The sequence below is a fragment of the Danio rerio genome, chromosome 21 (assembly GCF_049306965.1).
Source record: "Danio rerio strain Tuebingen ecotype United States chromosome 21, GRCz12tu, whole genome shotgun sequence".
Lineage (NCBI taxonomy): Eukaryota > Metazoa > Chordata > Actinopteri > Cypriniformes > Danionidae > Danio > Danio rerio.
Genome location: NC_133196.1, coordinates 3162711 through 3178281, shown reverse-complemented (window position 1 = coordinate 3178281; position 15571 = coordinate 3162711). Strand labels below are relative to the sequence as shown.

General features: G+C 34.6%; 1 protein-coding gene across 5 annotated transcripts in view; it reads left to right on the top strand.

Annotated features, from left to right (window-relative positions):
* Window positions 1–15571, top strand: part of cert1b (ceramide transporter 1b) — a 422369-nt gene that overhangs the window by 75902 nt on the left and 330896 nt on the right. For 2 of the 5 annotated variants that reach the window (XM_073935647.1, XM_073935646.1), the window contains 7 exons: window positions 1367–1462; window positions 2291–2423; window positions 6825–6895; window positions 6983–7111; window positions 8743–8872; window positions 9163–9296; window positions 10670–12779. In XM_073935647.1, the coding sequence (XP_073791748.1) occupies window positions 1367–1462; window positions 2291–2423; window positions 6825–6895; window positions 6983–7111; window positions 8743–8872; window positions 9163–9290 (687 nt within the window). In that variant the 3' untranslated portion in view covers window positions 9291–9296; window positions 10670–12779. Of the gene's footprint in view, window positions 1–1366; window positions 2032–2290; window positions 2424–2632; window positions 2975–6824; window positions 6896–6982; window positions 7112–8742; window positions 8873–9162; window positions 9297–10669; window positions 12780–15571 lie in introns of those variants that run through there. The other 3 variants (XR_012397034.1, XR_012397033.1, XR_012397035.1) reach the window with 2 other exon arrangements.

Here is a 15571-nt window from a genome sequence, read left to right as displayed (position 1 = left end):
ATGAGATGCATGTTACATCGCTAATGCACTGGGAAACATTGGCTGTTACACATCCTAGTGAGCTGACTACTTAGTCAGCATTATGCATAATGGCTAAAACTGCTGGAAGTGCACTAGCAGTCCTATTACGTTCTTTACACTTTCAGATTGTTTAAGTGATATTGATGTTTGGGAATAAAAAGATCTGCAAGTGTACAAAGCACAAAGTTGGGCTGCATGATACTGGGAAAATATACACTGAGTATTGTGATTGAATATTTCCCACGATATACCAGATAGTTTAAATTTATATTAAACAATTCATCTATTTCTTCTGATTCAGTTAATTCTAATTCACAATTATTGAGAACATTATTAATAAATGAAAACCTGTGCACATATTGTGATTATTATTGACTTGTCATTTTTTACCATCTTGTCTTGACTCCCGCCATTATTATTATTTTTTTATTTGTTTGTTAGTTTATTTGATGGATTATTTATTTATTTATTTTATTTTAGCTCTAGAGTTACTTTTTCTAGCCAATAGCAGAACAGCACCTACTTTGGAGGCAGGTATAAAGATAGCAAGGCCTCATCTGATTGGTTAAACCTGGATAAACAGCCTATGCATGCAACACACAGATGCTCGGCACAAAATACATTTCATTCCTCACATCGCTTTGTCATATGTATATTTTATATACTTTTTATCATGATCATTTTTCAATATCGTCTTTATCAGAATATCTTCAATTTGGATCATTTCTGCTTGCGTTGTTGTGTTAGTAAAGCGTAATTGTCATGTCCAATAGCTGCTGCATGACAGCTTATTATACTGATACACATTTATGTAGTCTGTTTACATTCACACACACAACACAAATCATGCTATATATATAAATTGGCTGTTTAGTCATTTTTTGAGATAATTGCATTAAAATACATAAAATACCAGTTGTCTCACTGTATCTCTCTCAATAATCTCTTTGTAAGATGCTGTGCATGAAATTGCATGTTCAATATGTTTCTATAATTCCTTTAAATCAGTGTTTCTGGTCATATTAATAAAGATTTATGAGTGCATGTACTTAGTTATTGTAAATAAATGACTAAACACATGCCTTTAAATCGCTTTAGTTTTGACTGCTTGCATATATAAATAGATTGCATTTCCAAATATCTTGTTTGAGCAATATGATCTTGTTTTTATTATTATTACTACAGCATACAATTCAATTCGGTGAGGAACGAATAATCTAATTAGCCTTTAAATGGCTGTTTAGGCTTTATTTTTAGGCTGCAAATGTGACACGACCTGGTAATTTAATACCCGTAATAACATTTACAGCCGTCAAATCAATAAATCACCCTGTGTTTGGGGCAGGTGGAGGAGATGGTCCAGAATCACATGACCTACTCGCTGCAGGACGTCGGAGGAGACGCAAACTGGCAACTCGTGGTGGAAGAAGGAGAGATGAAGGTGAACATCATAACATTGGCTTATCTTATACTTGAGTGCTTGATTCTGATTGGCTGATGACCATTCTGAGGTGTGTCGTTATTTTCAGATAAAGTAGTTCCGGCAGGTTTGGAGCACATTGCAGCTCCATATCACTATGCTGAGCTATTTTACAGCTACAGCAGTCAAAAATCACATCAAAACACAACTGAAGGCTTTGGAGGAGATGTGAAAGACATTAGTCTTACACACAGGAGCGATTTGAGGACAAAAAGCTGACAAATGTCTGAAATGCAACATCTGAACAGTGGATTTAGAGTATAAGCAGAATAATGCACTCCAGACCGGTGAATTATTAGAAAATAATGCACACCCAAGTTGTCATCGTCTATTATTTTCTTACATCGTTCTCTGTCAATCAGTAATTTCCGAGGCTTATATGGATCTAAAACTAGAGTATACATGATATTATAGGAAAATAAACATCAGCATTGGCCAGAAATGGAATATTATGCCTGTATGCATACATGAATGTTGATTATGAGCCTGCAAATCTTACTTGTCTCCATAAGTGTTTGCAATAAGACCAGGTCAGCAGTCAAACATGCTTATAAACACTTTGATTAAATTCTAGGAAGAAACTACAGCTTATTGGCAATGACATTTTTAAAATGACACTTAAAAATGTAACTTAAAAAAACACACAGACAAAATACAAACCTAAAATTTGTTTTAACATGTCAGCTTATTTTATATATATATATATATCATGACTTTTTAAAACCCAATCGATAGTGTGTGTTTTAGCTGTCACACACCAGCTCACTCACAGTTGTGTGTTTGTGTCAGGTTTACCGGAGAGAAGTGGAGGAGAACGGGATCGTGCTGGATCCACTGAAGGCCACACACTGCGTTAAAGGCGTCACGGGACATGAAGTCTGCCAATACTTTTGGGACACAGACGTCCGTAATGATTGGGAGAGTGAGTATTAATACACACGCACAAAACATGTTCATTCATTCATTTTCCTTCTGTTTAGTCCCTTATATATGAAGGGTTGCCACAGCGGAATGAACCGCCAACTATTCCAGCATATGTTTTACGCAGCGGATGCTTTTCCAGCTGCAACCCAGTACTCTGAAACACCCATACAAACACACACACACACAGCTCATCCAATTCCTCTATAGCGCATGTGTTTGGACTGTAGGGAAACCGGAGCACCCGGAGGAAACCCACTTTTTTGTCAAGTCAGGTAATTTACTGGTAATTTTACTACTTCTCATTGGGGAAGATTGCCAGAACAATATTTCCGAAATTTTCAAAAACAACTTGTTCAAGCATTTTTTTTTTCTTTTCAGTAATTTACCATTAATATTCTGGAATAATCTGTGTATGTATGAAGGCGGCTATCAAAGCTTAAAGATCACCTATTGGCAAGATCTGAATAAAAAGATAAATGCAATAATGGGATTGAATCTGGAATGTAACTTTAAAACTATGTACCTGGCAATTTATTCTTCAAAAATACCAAAAAAAAAAAAAAAAAAATATATATATATATATATACATATATATAAAATATTATATTATATTATAAATATATATTATAAATATATATATATATATATATATATATATATATATATATATATAAATTTATATATTATATATATATTTATATAAATAATATAAAAATATATAAAAATATATATATATATATATATATTTATATATATAATATAAATAAAAAAAAATATATATATATATATATATATATATATATATATATATATATATATATATATATATATATATAAGAAAGAAGTGGAAGATCCTCCATCTGTTGGTGAATGGCATGATATTGTAAAAGACGTGTGTGATATGGAAGCACTGTCCCTTTTCTGAAGACAACAATCCTAAAAACTTTCTTCATACTGGGGAAAGCAGGGTGTCTGTGGGGTCTTACAAAGTATTAAAAGTTAATAAGTCAATTATGAGAAAATTAAGTCCCTTAAAAAGCCTTAATCGCGGTTGTTAATCGAGGTCTTAAATTTTGTTCACAAGTGTTTGACTCCAAAAAACCATAAATATATTTATTTTTCTCCTAATATTAACAACAGCGCGCTCGACCCACGTGATTGGTCCGGGCCGGGGCATTTCCGTCCCAGCTCCTCCGTCTAGGTGATGTCACGTGTATAACGTAAAACAGGGTCATAAGAAGTAACACATTTAAAAAGCAACTCATGTAAACACCTTAATCTTATTATTGTCTTAATTAGATTAAAGCTAATACTTCGATTACTGATGTCCATGTGAATGTAGTCATTGAATCATTAATAAATACTTGCCACTTGCTTCATTTTTAAATGGATCTGACTTTTTAAATGAATTGTTTGTAGAAGGCTTAAAATACTATGAAATACCCATGATATTGAAGTATGATATTAAATTATAAAGTCTAAATTTATCTGTGAATCCTGTGAATTTTTATTGTCTTCTTCAAATATTTCCCAAATGATGTTGAACAGATTCAGGAATTTTGCACAGTATTTCCTCTAACATTTTTCATCTATAGAAAGTCTTATTTGTTTTATTTCAACTAGACTAAAAGCAGTTTTTAATTTTTTAAATGCATTTTAAGGTCAATATTATTAGCCCCCTTAAGCTTTATTTGTTTTGGATTTTCTCCAGAACAAACCACTGTTATATAATGACTTGCCTGATTACCCTAACTTTACCCTAATTAACCTAGTTAAGCCTTTAAATATCACTTTAAGCTGTATAGAAGTGTATTGAAGAATATCTAGTCTAATATTATTCACTGTCATCATGGCAAAGATAAAATAAATCAGTTATTAGAAATGAGTTAATAAAACTATTATGATTAGAAATGTGTTGAAAATATATAAAATAAATCAATCTCAACAAAAGGATGATAAATTCTGTCCTCAACTGTACATCTTTAAGCATAGCATTGACCTTTTGTGTGGCATGAACATGTGAGTCTATTTATAATCCTGTAAGGCTCTGCTCTGAATAATATCATTAATAATGGAGACCATCATCTGATGAGTAAGCTCAGTTTGGTCTGTGTAAGCATCATACACTCTTACAACAATTTTACATGCTTTAATATGATGACTTACCAGAAGACTTTCAGGATAATGTCTGCCCAGAAAATTTAGCCGTACCTGCTGATGGTCACTGTCCTGATTAATAGTGATGTATCATGGGTAGAATTACATCTCATCCATCTTTACTGCCGTGTTTCAGCCTTTAGTTGGTTTATTTTTAATGCTAGACAGATACCACAACACATGCTGGCTCAGTGGCTACCACTGCTGCTTCACAGCAAGAAGGTTGCTGGTTCGAGTCCCGGCTGGGTTAGTTGGCATTTCTGTGTGGAGTTTGCATGTTCTCCCCGTGTTGGCGAGGGTTTACTTCGGGTGCTCCGGTTTCCCCCACAGTCCAAACATATGCGCTATAGGTGAACTGAATAAACTAAATTGGCCATAGTGTGTGTGTGTGTGTGTGTGTGTGTGTGTGTGTGTGTGTGTGTGTGTGTGTGTGTGTGTGTGTGTGTGTGTGTGTGTGTGTGTGTGTGTGTGTGTGTGTGTGTGTGTGTGTGTGTGTGTGTGTGTGTGTGTGTGTGTGTGTGTGTCTGTAAATATGAGAGCATATGGGTGTTTCCCAGTACTGGGTTGTGGCAGGAAGGGCATCTGCTATGTAACACATATGCTGAAATAAATGGTGGTTCATTCCGCTGAAATAGAGACTAAGCCGAAGGAGAATGAATAAATGAGATGCCACAAATAATATATTTTTAAAAAGAAATAAAAACAACATGCCTACATAAACACTTTATTAATTTATATGATGAGAAAAATGTAAATGGTAAATTTTATTTTAAAATGATCTAAATCAAAAATATTAATTAATAAATATTAATAAATAAAGCAACATGTTTACATGTTTTTCTTTTACTTTCTGTGTAACATATATATTTTTAGATATAAAAACAAAAGTGTTTAGATACTGATGAAAGATCTCATTTTTGTCTGAAACAGACAGAATATTTGTTATATCTTTCAAACGATATGAGCATATTTAAAAATAAAATTGAATAAATAAAGTAAAAAACAAAAACAATCAGTTGTCAATCTCGTGGCATGTTTTTTTGGTTTTACTTGGCATATTTTACATGCACAAACATCTTTTTTTATTATTAGATTTTGTAATACATAAACACATTTACATGTAGTTTATTGTCCAAGAAACACAACAAATGTGCTCAAATGCAAAATATAAATGCAAATTTACAGGAATTCAAATGTTTCCCATATTGTTTTAAAGATATTAAAAAATATGTTAGGAGTTGTTGAACTTACAGAGCTGGGTGCACCTCTAAAAAGATCTAAAGGACTCAGACATGGCGCCGAATGAATCTACACTGTTTTTCAGCCTTCCTAAAGCACACAAACACAGCTAATATCTTAATAAAATACATGTTAGCCATTTAGCAACAAAACTAGAGTCGCCGCGCAGACAGAAGCCCTGGCCATGACGCAAATTCACATTTATTGTGAAGCTAATTTGGCGAGTAAACTCAAAATGTTCACGCATCTGTTTACGCATGAATCACACAATTTATTTGCGCATGACACGTCTGGTGTGAACACAGCATTAGGATTTTACTTGACATGTTTTATTCAGTACACAAATGGCTTTATTTATTAGATTTTGTAATACACAAACACATTCACATGTAGTTTATTGTCCAACAAATGTGTTTATATGCAAAATATAAATACAAATTTACAGGTATTCAAACTCTGCCCATATTGTTTTGAAGATATTAAAAAATATATCCGTTCTGAACAAAATCTACATCTTACATCAGTATCTAAACATGTTTATTTTTACATCTAAACATAAATGTTACGAAAAGAGTTTCTTTAAATTATTATTGTCCCTCTAGAAAACAAATACTCCAATTTTTCAAGGTTTATTAAATTATTATTTTAATTGTTACTATTTTAACTACTTTAGTAAAATAATAGGAATTTAGGGCGTACTCACACTATGTACAGTTGCCTTGAACCGGGCCGAAGCACGCTTGTCCCCCCCAACACCAACTGCCAACTGACCCAAACCAGCTGCCTTCTTGCTGTGGGGCCACAGTGCTAACCATTGAGCTACTGTGTCGCCGGTCTAATATTCAGTTCAAGTTTACTTGTATAGCGCTTTTCACAATAATAATGGTCCCAAAGCAGCTTCACAAAAGGCGCACATCATTACATTCCAGTCCAAATCAGAAAGGTTAAAGAGCTGTGTAAAGGCTTGGCCGTATCTAAACGTAATCTTCATCTGTGTCTGCAGCTACTGTAGAAAACTTCAACATTGTGGAGACGTTGTCCGATAACGCCATCATCATCTACCAGACTCATAAGGTGAGGAGAGCGAATAAGTTTACACTGCTGTGTGTAATGCGTCCCCTCATGATCATTTCCCTGACGGACTGTTGTGTGTGTGTTCAGAGAGTGTGGCCGGCGTCCCAGAGAGATGTCTTATATCTGTCTGCCATCCGCAAGATTATGGCCAATAATGAGAACGACCCAGACACGTGGCTCGTCTGCAACTTCTCCGTCGAACACGACAACGCCCAGGTGAGTCTGGTCTCCATGGTGACCGCTGCATTTGTGCCGTCTGTTTTGTTTTTTTTAAATATATTTTTATTGAACATTTTTTTGTGCAAAAACAGGTCAGAAAATTATATTGAGTGTAAAGATAACAGAAGTTTACATACACTGTATAAAAGGCACATAACCATTTAAAAAAGGTCAGATGTTAATGTGACTAAACTTTTCCTCTTTTAGGTAAGTTAGGATGATCAAATGTGTTTCTGTTCTGCTTAATAGCAGAATAATGAGAGAGATTTTGTTTGAGAAATTGTTATAACTTTTCTTAAAAGTCAAGTTTACAGACAATAAGATTATTCTGCCTGTGAAAGAGCTCAGATGATGATGTCAAGGTTTTGGAAGTTTCTGATTGGCTAATTGACAACATTTGAGTTAATTAAAGGCACAACTGTAGAATAGTATTGAAGGAAAAGCTCAAACACACTGCTTCCTTGTGTGACAACATGGGACAATCAACAAGCCAGAATCAACAACAAAAGCCAGATTACAATTTGCTAAATTTGGAGACATGTCCTGTGCTCTGATGAACTAAGATTGAACTGTTTGGCCATAATGAGCAGTGTTACATTTGGAGGACAAAGGGGAAAGCCTACAAGCCTAGAAACACCATCCCAACTGTGAAGTATGGGGGCGGCAGCATCATGTTGTGGGGCTGTTTTGCTGCAGGAGCGACTGGTCCACTTCACAGCATAGATGGCGTCATGAAGAAAGAACATTATGGAGAAATACTGAAGCAACATCTCAAGACATCAGCCAGGAAATTACAACTTGGCCACAAATGGGTCTTCCAAACAGACCATGACCCTAAGCATACTGCCAAACTAGTTCAACTGTGCTTTAAGGACAACAGAGTGAATGTTTTGGAGTGGCCATCACAAAGCCCTGATCTCAATCCTATAGAAAATGTGTGGGCAGAGTTAAAAAGCTTTTTCAACTATTGTGAGAAGCTTATGGAAGGAGTCCCAAAACATTTGACTAAAGTTATACAGATTAAAAGCAAAGCTAAAATAATACCAAGGAAATGTGTGTGAATATTTGACTGTCTAGAAATTAATAAGAAAATTCTCAAAATAAAGTTCTCTCATTATTCGGGGCATTTAGCAAATGTAAATGATTTAGGTAATCCTAACGGACCTAAAAAAGTAAACGTTTAGCATGATTTACCATCACACATTTTTAAAAATGGTTATGTTCCTTATTTATAGTGTATGTAAAATTCTGGTTTCAACTGTATAAGTATTTGTGTGTGTATGAATATGTAATAAATATATTTTATCTTTATTTTATACTATTAATTGTTTAGTTACTAGTCATTTTTGCCATGCATTAAAATAGAGCACGATTATGTATTGATAATATATAGAATTTTAATCTGATGTGTGTATGTAGTATCTAAATATGATGAATTTTGATTTAGATATGATATGGTGAATATTCATATTTTTTGAAAAATGCTTATGCAAATTCACCAATTTACATTATGGTATATGTAATTATTAAGAAGAGGGTGTAGTTAGCATGTAGGCTAGAAAATGACAATTCTGTAATATTTAGATTTATGGCTGATGGTATGTTTTAATGCTTCTGTCTTTCCATAGCCAAACAACAGATGCGTTCGAGCTAAAATCAACATAGCGATGATCTGCCAGACGCTGGTCAGTCCACCAGAGGGAGACAAAGAGATCAGCAGAGACAACATCACATGCAAAATCACATACGTGGCCAACGGTGAGACTCGCTGCTCAAATAGTCTTAAAACACCGAAAGAGAGATTTTAATAATGCAGAAATATTAATATATACAGTTATGTGAAAAGGCCAGGATCATTTTGTCCTGATGATAGTAAAACTGGAATTCAATAGGGTGTCCTTAGAGTTATTAGCCCTCCTGTTAAATTAAATTTTTTTCATATGTCTTCCACCAATTTTTTATTATTTTTTTATTTATTTATTTTTTTAATTTTGCCCTCAACTGTATACAAGTTATAATAACGCTGAATGAATGTTTTGTGAACGCAGTGAATCCGGGTGGCTGGGCTCCTGCATCTGTCCTGAGGGCCGTCGCTAAGCGAGAATATCCCAAATTCCTCAAGCGCTTCACTTCCTACGTCCAGGAGAAAACTGCCGGCAAACCCATCCTCTTCTGAGCACAGGTACACCACATGTATTAACTACACCTGACTACAGAAGTGGAAAATGTATTGGGTAAAAATAATTAATGATGCCTTGTTGAATTATTAAAAATGTTTGCACACCCTTACAACGTCAAATCTGCATTATTTATATAATAATTCAATGTACTGGAGTGCATTATTGCACTTATACTCTCTGGTTCCCACAGCTTTATATTTTTATTTAATTTGTTTGTTATGCAGTTTATTATTATTGTTTTGTAATTAGTTATATTAACAGCTGTTATTATATGCATTAAATTATCTTTTATCTTTATTGCTGTAATTATTATATCAGATTGTAACATGTACTAGGTAATATGTGGGTATTGTAATCAATTTTACTTTAATTAGTTTTTTTTATTATTGCATTATTGTGAAATGTAACTAGATTTTTTTTCCACATTAAGTTTGTCATTTTAGTTTATTATTGTTATTATTATTATTATTATTTAAATATTTATTTTGTCTTTCCTAATATTTTTAATATATTTATTTATACGTAAATAATATATTCATAAATTATGTCTTTAAACTCACCGGCCACTTTATTAGGTACACCTGTCCAACTGCTTGTCAAACAAATTTCTAATCAGCCAATCACATGGCAGCAACTCAATGCATTTAGGCATGCAGACATGGTCAAGACGATCTGCTGCAGTTCAAAGCGAGCATCAGAATGGGGAAGAAAGGGGATTTAAGTGACTTTGAATGTGGCATGGTTGTTGGTCTGGGCTGGTCTGAGTATTTCAGAAACTGCTGATCTACTGGGATGTTCACGCACAACCATCTGTAGGGTTTACAGAGAATGACAAAATAGGTAACAGTTACTCAAAAAGCACTCGCTACAACCAAGCTCTGCTGAAGAGCATCTCTGAACACACAACACGTCCAACCTTGAGGCAGATGGGCTACAGCAGCAGAAGACCACACCGGGTGCCGCTCCTGTCAGCTAAGAACAGGAAACTGAGGCTACAATTCACACAGACTCACCAAAACTGGACAATAGAAGATTGGAAAAACGTTGCTGCTCTGATGAGTCTCCATTTCTGCTGACACATTCAGATGGTCGAGTCAGAATTTGGCATCAACGACATGAAAGCATGAATCCATCCTGCCTTGTATCAGCGGTTCAGGCTGGTGGTGGTAGTGTAACGGGGGGTCCAACCCGGTATACCCGGTGTACCTAATAAAGTGGCCAGTGAATCTATGTGTGCTGTATTTTATTTTTTTATTTTTTTATTAATTGGCTTTGTTGCAACATGTATTGTTCATTTTTCAACATGTGACCTCCCAGAAAATGCTAACGGAATTGATTATTGTGAAATGTAATTGTATTTTTGTGTTGTTCGCAGTTTCCCGGTTGAGCTGTCCGTGTGTCTGATCTCCAGCTCTGCACTCCAGCGCCCTCTAGTGAACAGAAAAACACACTGCGCCTCTTTTTTCCAGACTGTTCTGAATCTGCTGCAAAAGTTCATGTAGCGCCACACTACTTCACACAGCAGAGGACGCACCACAGATATCTAGATTCATACAAATATAAGTCAATGTATGTATGTAAGTACGTCAGATGGCAGGTTTATATATAAATATATATATATATATATATAACGGGAGAGATTTTGAGACAGGCTCTGTTTTAGTCCTGATTATTAGTTGTTTTTTTTTCTTTTTGAACAAGCATTTCAGCTTTGCTTTCATTGTCTGCGTATATTCGCCAACGTTCAGATTGTTCCGGCGTGTTTGTAAATGTCGATGTTTCGCCGTCTCTTTTATGAAGCGCAGAATGAGTCGCTGAAGAAGAGATGAAACGAACGATTGTTTTCTTTTGTTAATCCGTGTCTGAAACACCGTAGCACAAACCCAGATCGATCATAACAGGCAAAAAACACAATTTAATACGTCAGATTATTTGTGTATATAAGTTCATTATCGCTTTAGATGGTCAGTCGACGCTTTAATCTGACTAATTCAACTCCATATGCCTTAGCAAGTGTGTGTGCGTGCGTGAGTGTGTGTATGTGTGCGCGACTCCAAACACTTCTAGAAAAGTGCCTCATTATTGATCTTGCTGATCGCCCACATCCATTATATCAGAACGACTTTATACGAAAAGAAAACATTTCACGACGATTTCTTACCTCGTATTATTTAAATGTGATTTTGCAATCAGATTGTGTCATCAGAATAGTGGCATCTTATTGGAGGAGCCCTGATGCCAATCAAATTTTTTCTGTCCAATAGGAGGATGCCGTTCGAATTCGGGGGCATAGATGTAGATTTACGTAGTTAGTTGAGTTTGTTTGTTCGTTTATTTATTCGCTTCTTTTCTTGGTTTAAATTTGTACAACGTAAATTTATTCGTACAACGTAAAAATCTAAATCACAAACTATTTGAAACAATCGAACAAGGCACAAACAATTTTCATCTTGTTTTTTTGAGATCCGGGAAAAGATTCGGTAAATAAATTTCGGAATTTTTTTTTTTTCTGAAAAAAAAAAACAATTTAAATGCTTAACATTTTAAGTCTCGTTTTTTGAAAATATGTTAATGTTACGTGATTTTATGCTTAAACCACAACAAATTGCATATTCTTCGAATTATGTAAACACATTTTTATTATATTAAATAAATAAAATTAATTAGAAAGTATAAAGCTAGTGTATTTTTTAACTCGGTATTTTAAGCATAAACTCCCTTAATTTTCATGCATTTTTCAAAATCTTGATTTAAAACGTATCGTTATTTATCAGAAAACAAGACGAAAATACTAAGACAATAAATTTAATTGCGACGTTATTTTTTTTTTTGCTAAACATTTTCATTAGTCAAACCTACCCACAAAAGACTGTTAAATACAAAGTAGTGGACGACGAATAGCCAAACGTAGAGCAGATGCACGATCACAACATCCGAGTATTTACGGTAACATTTCAACTAGATGCGATTTTTCAAAACGGTAAACTCGTACAACTTAAACATTCCAATCGCACTCGCTGAACCCGAATGTACGAAACCACCAGAGCGAAACCGTAAACAAAACTGAATGTGTTACTCTAAAATAAAACAGCTGTTTACTGATTGGACTGTTTTTGGTGGAATCGGCCAATCAGGAGAGAGTTGAGTGGAATTAGTCAATCAGGAGAGAGTCGTATTAAAATGGCAAATCAGAAGATAGTTGGGTTGTATGGGCTAATCAGGAGAGAGTTTTGCAAAATTAGCCAATCAGGAGAGATCTGTGTGGAATTAGCCAATCAGGAGAGAGTTGTGCTTGTGACGCGCGTCGCTCTAATACAGTCTAGTGTTTTCTTAGTTGCATTGGCACTGAATGTAATGTCATTGGGTTCAGATGTTTTCGTGTACATACGTGTCACTCGAGGTGTCAGGATGAACATGTACTGTGAATAGAGGGCCCAAACGCTGCCCTGTTTAGAGAGGAATAAAATGATTGACATCTTTCTGCACTCTCTGACTCTTGTGCTCGTTATATTTGTCTAATTAATGTTGGTTTGCTTGAAGTTTAGTTTTTTCTCTCATTTTTAAGTTTTCTAATTATTATTTTGTGTTATTGAGATGCTTTTATTAATACTTTTATTATAATTCAGATTATTTTAGAAATGTTTTATTTTTTCACTTTAAGTTTTAAATATTTTAGGGTTTTTTATTTGTATATTAATTTTAAATATTAATTTTGCCTTTATTTTTGTGTGTTATTAAGATGCTGTTATAGCTTTTTATTTATTTGACATGTTTGATTTATATTTCATTTACAATATTTTAGGTTTTATTGTATATTAATTTTAAATATTAATTTTGCCTTTGAGATGACCGTCAAAAATGCTGCCTAAGCAAATATTTTCAAATACATTTATTTATATATAAATGATATTTCTATAATTTACAAATATAATATATTTATTTAAATATATTAATCTTTGCACGCTCTAGCTGCAATTAAATCAATAAGTATCATATACATTTTATAATCATTGTTATATTATTATTATTATTATTAATAATAATAATTATATAAATTATATTTTAATATATTTGTTTTCATTCATTTTCCTTCAGCTCAGTCCCACAGTGTAATGTACTGTCAACTTATCCAGCATTTGTTTCACACAGCGGATGCCCTTCCAGCTGTAACCCAGTACTGGAAAACACCCATACACTCATTCACACACATACACTACAGCCAATTCATTCATCGATTCCCTTTATAGCATGTGTTTGGACTGTGGGGGAGTCCGGAGCAAACCTACGCCAACACAGGGAGAACATCCAAACTCCACACGGAAATGCCAACTGACCCAGCTGGGACTCGTTCCAGGGACCTTCTTGCTGTGAGGTGGCAGTGCTAACCTCTGAGCCATGCAAAGCTTTGCTCCCGCCCTAATCAGACACACCTGATCCAACTAATCAAGGTGTTCAAGACTACTTGATTATTTGGATCAGCTGTGTTAGAATAGGGTTGGAGCAAAGCTGTGCAGAGCTGCGGCCCTCCAGGAACTGACTTTGAGTTGCAATAAAGCACAACTAAACACTTGTTTTGTTTATTATAAATAGCTGCATAATCAAAATATCCATAAAGTGTCATTTATATGTGAGATCTGATGTAACTTGAGCAAATATATTTGCATATGACCACCTCTCGAATAAAAAAAAAAATGATATTCAAATATTGTTTTACTGTTAGTTGATAACCGGGGTTGTCAAGTCACCCCTTTTAAACGTTGCTGCAGGTTTAATGGTATACACTAAAAATGGCTAGTATTATAATATTGCACATTCAGTCAATATTAAAACTGGTGGTAGATGACTTCTGTATAAAAGAGAAACTGTCTTTGAGTTATTAATACATTTAGGTTTTGAAAATATTGATTAATACTAAATACAGATTACAGTTTAGGCAACAGATGACTTATACAATGCATTGTGTAACGCTTGACATGTGACAATGAGTGACATATTTTGTTTTCTCATTTGGATTCGGGTTACTGGTTTGTTATTAGCTACTTTTGATTTGTTTCTGGCATTAGTTTGTTTTAAATAGCTGGTAATGGCAACCCCCATGTTAGCGCGCGCGCCTAATGACTAGCACCTGCAACACAAGAGTCCCTTCAGAAGCAAATAAAAGCGGTTAATGTTATTGTTTTTCATCTATTACATTTTTTTTCATCAAATAAAGCCCGTGATGTTGAGTTCGCAAAGAAAGCTTGTTATTTGATAATTGAAGCAGCCCGTTGTTTGTGGATCTAACAGCTAATGCTGCGTGGCTAAGGTAAGTTTAGGCATTGTACAATGCAGTCATGTAACGTTATCGAGCTATCAGGGTAATTTATTGATGGGAGGGAGTTTTCTCCTTTGGATTCGGGTTACGGGTTTGTTTACAGCTACCTTTGACTGATTTCTGGCGTTATTTTGTTTTAGATCTGGCAAGCTAACCCTTTCCTTAATGACTACTAACTTAGCACCTGTTCAATCAGAGTCTCTCCAGAAGCAAATAAAAGCGATTATTATTATCGTTTTACATCTTTTTCCAAAACCAAATTAAACATAATGTGATGTTGAGTTCGCAAAGAAAGTTTGTTATTTGAAAAATGAAGCAGCGCTTGTTTCTGGATCTAACCGGGATCCAACCGCTACGCTAGAGGATAAGGTACGTTAATGAAGTTCTCCAAATAGCAACAATCCCTCGCTGAATCTTTCAAGCAAACATACCCAACTGGTCCCGAGAGACACATAAAATAATAAAGGCAGTGCGGGTGTTTATTGCTAAAGATTTGCAGCTGTTTTCGGTGATTGGAGATGTGGGCTTTTGTCATCTTATAAAAGCACTCGATCCGCTTTACAGACTACCGTCTCGCATTTATCAGCACTGAGATAATGAAGATGGTTTATTTATGTTTACTGAAGTACAAATATGTTTATTTGAAATGGCCAATTTATCTTTATTAACTTCACATGTGTTTATTTTCAAAGTGAAGGATTTGATGTGTTCCCCAGTTTGTACATGGGCTACCAGCAGCTGTGAGATTTCAGTGTTCATTTGTTTTTATACAATACACTAGGAACTACTGTACTTTTACTTGGCTTTTAAGTAAAACAAAATGAGTATTGCAATGAATCAATTTAAATTTTTTTTTTCTCCTTAACCTCTTACTGTTCCTATTGCCTATAGAATAAAATAAAAAACACACGTGTCAAGCCATGAGAACCAAACCGAAAACTGTGTTAAAAAACCAAGGTATGT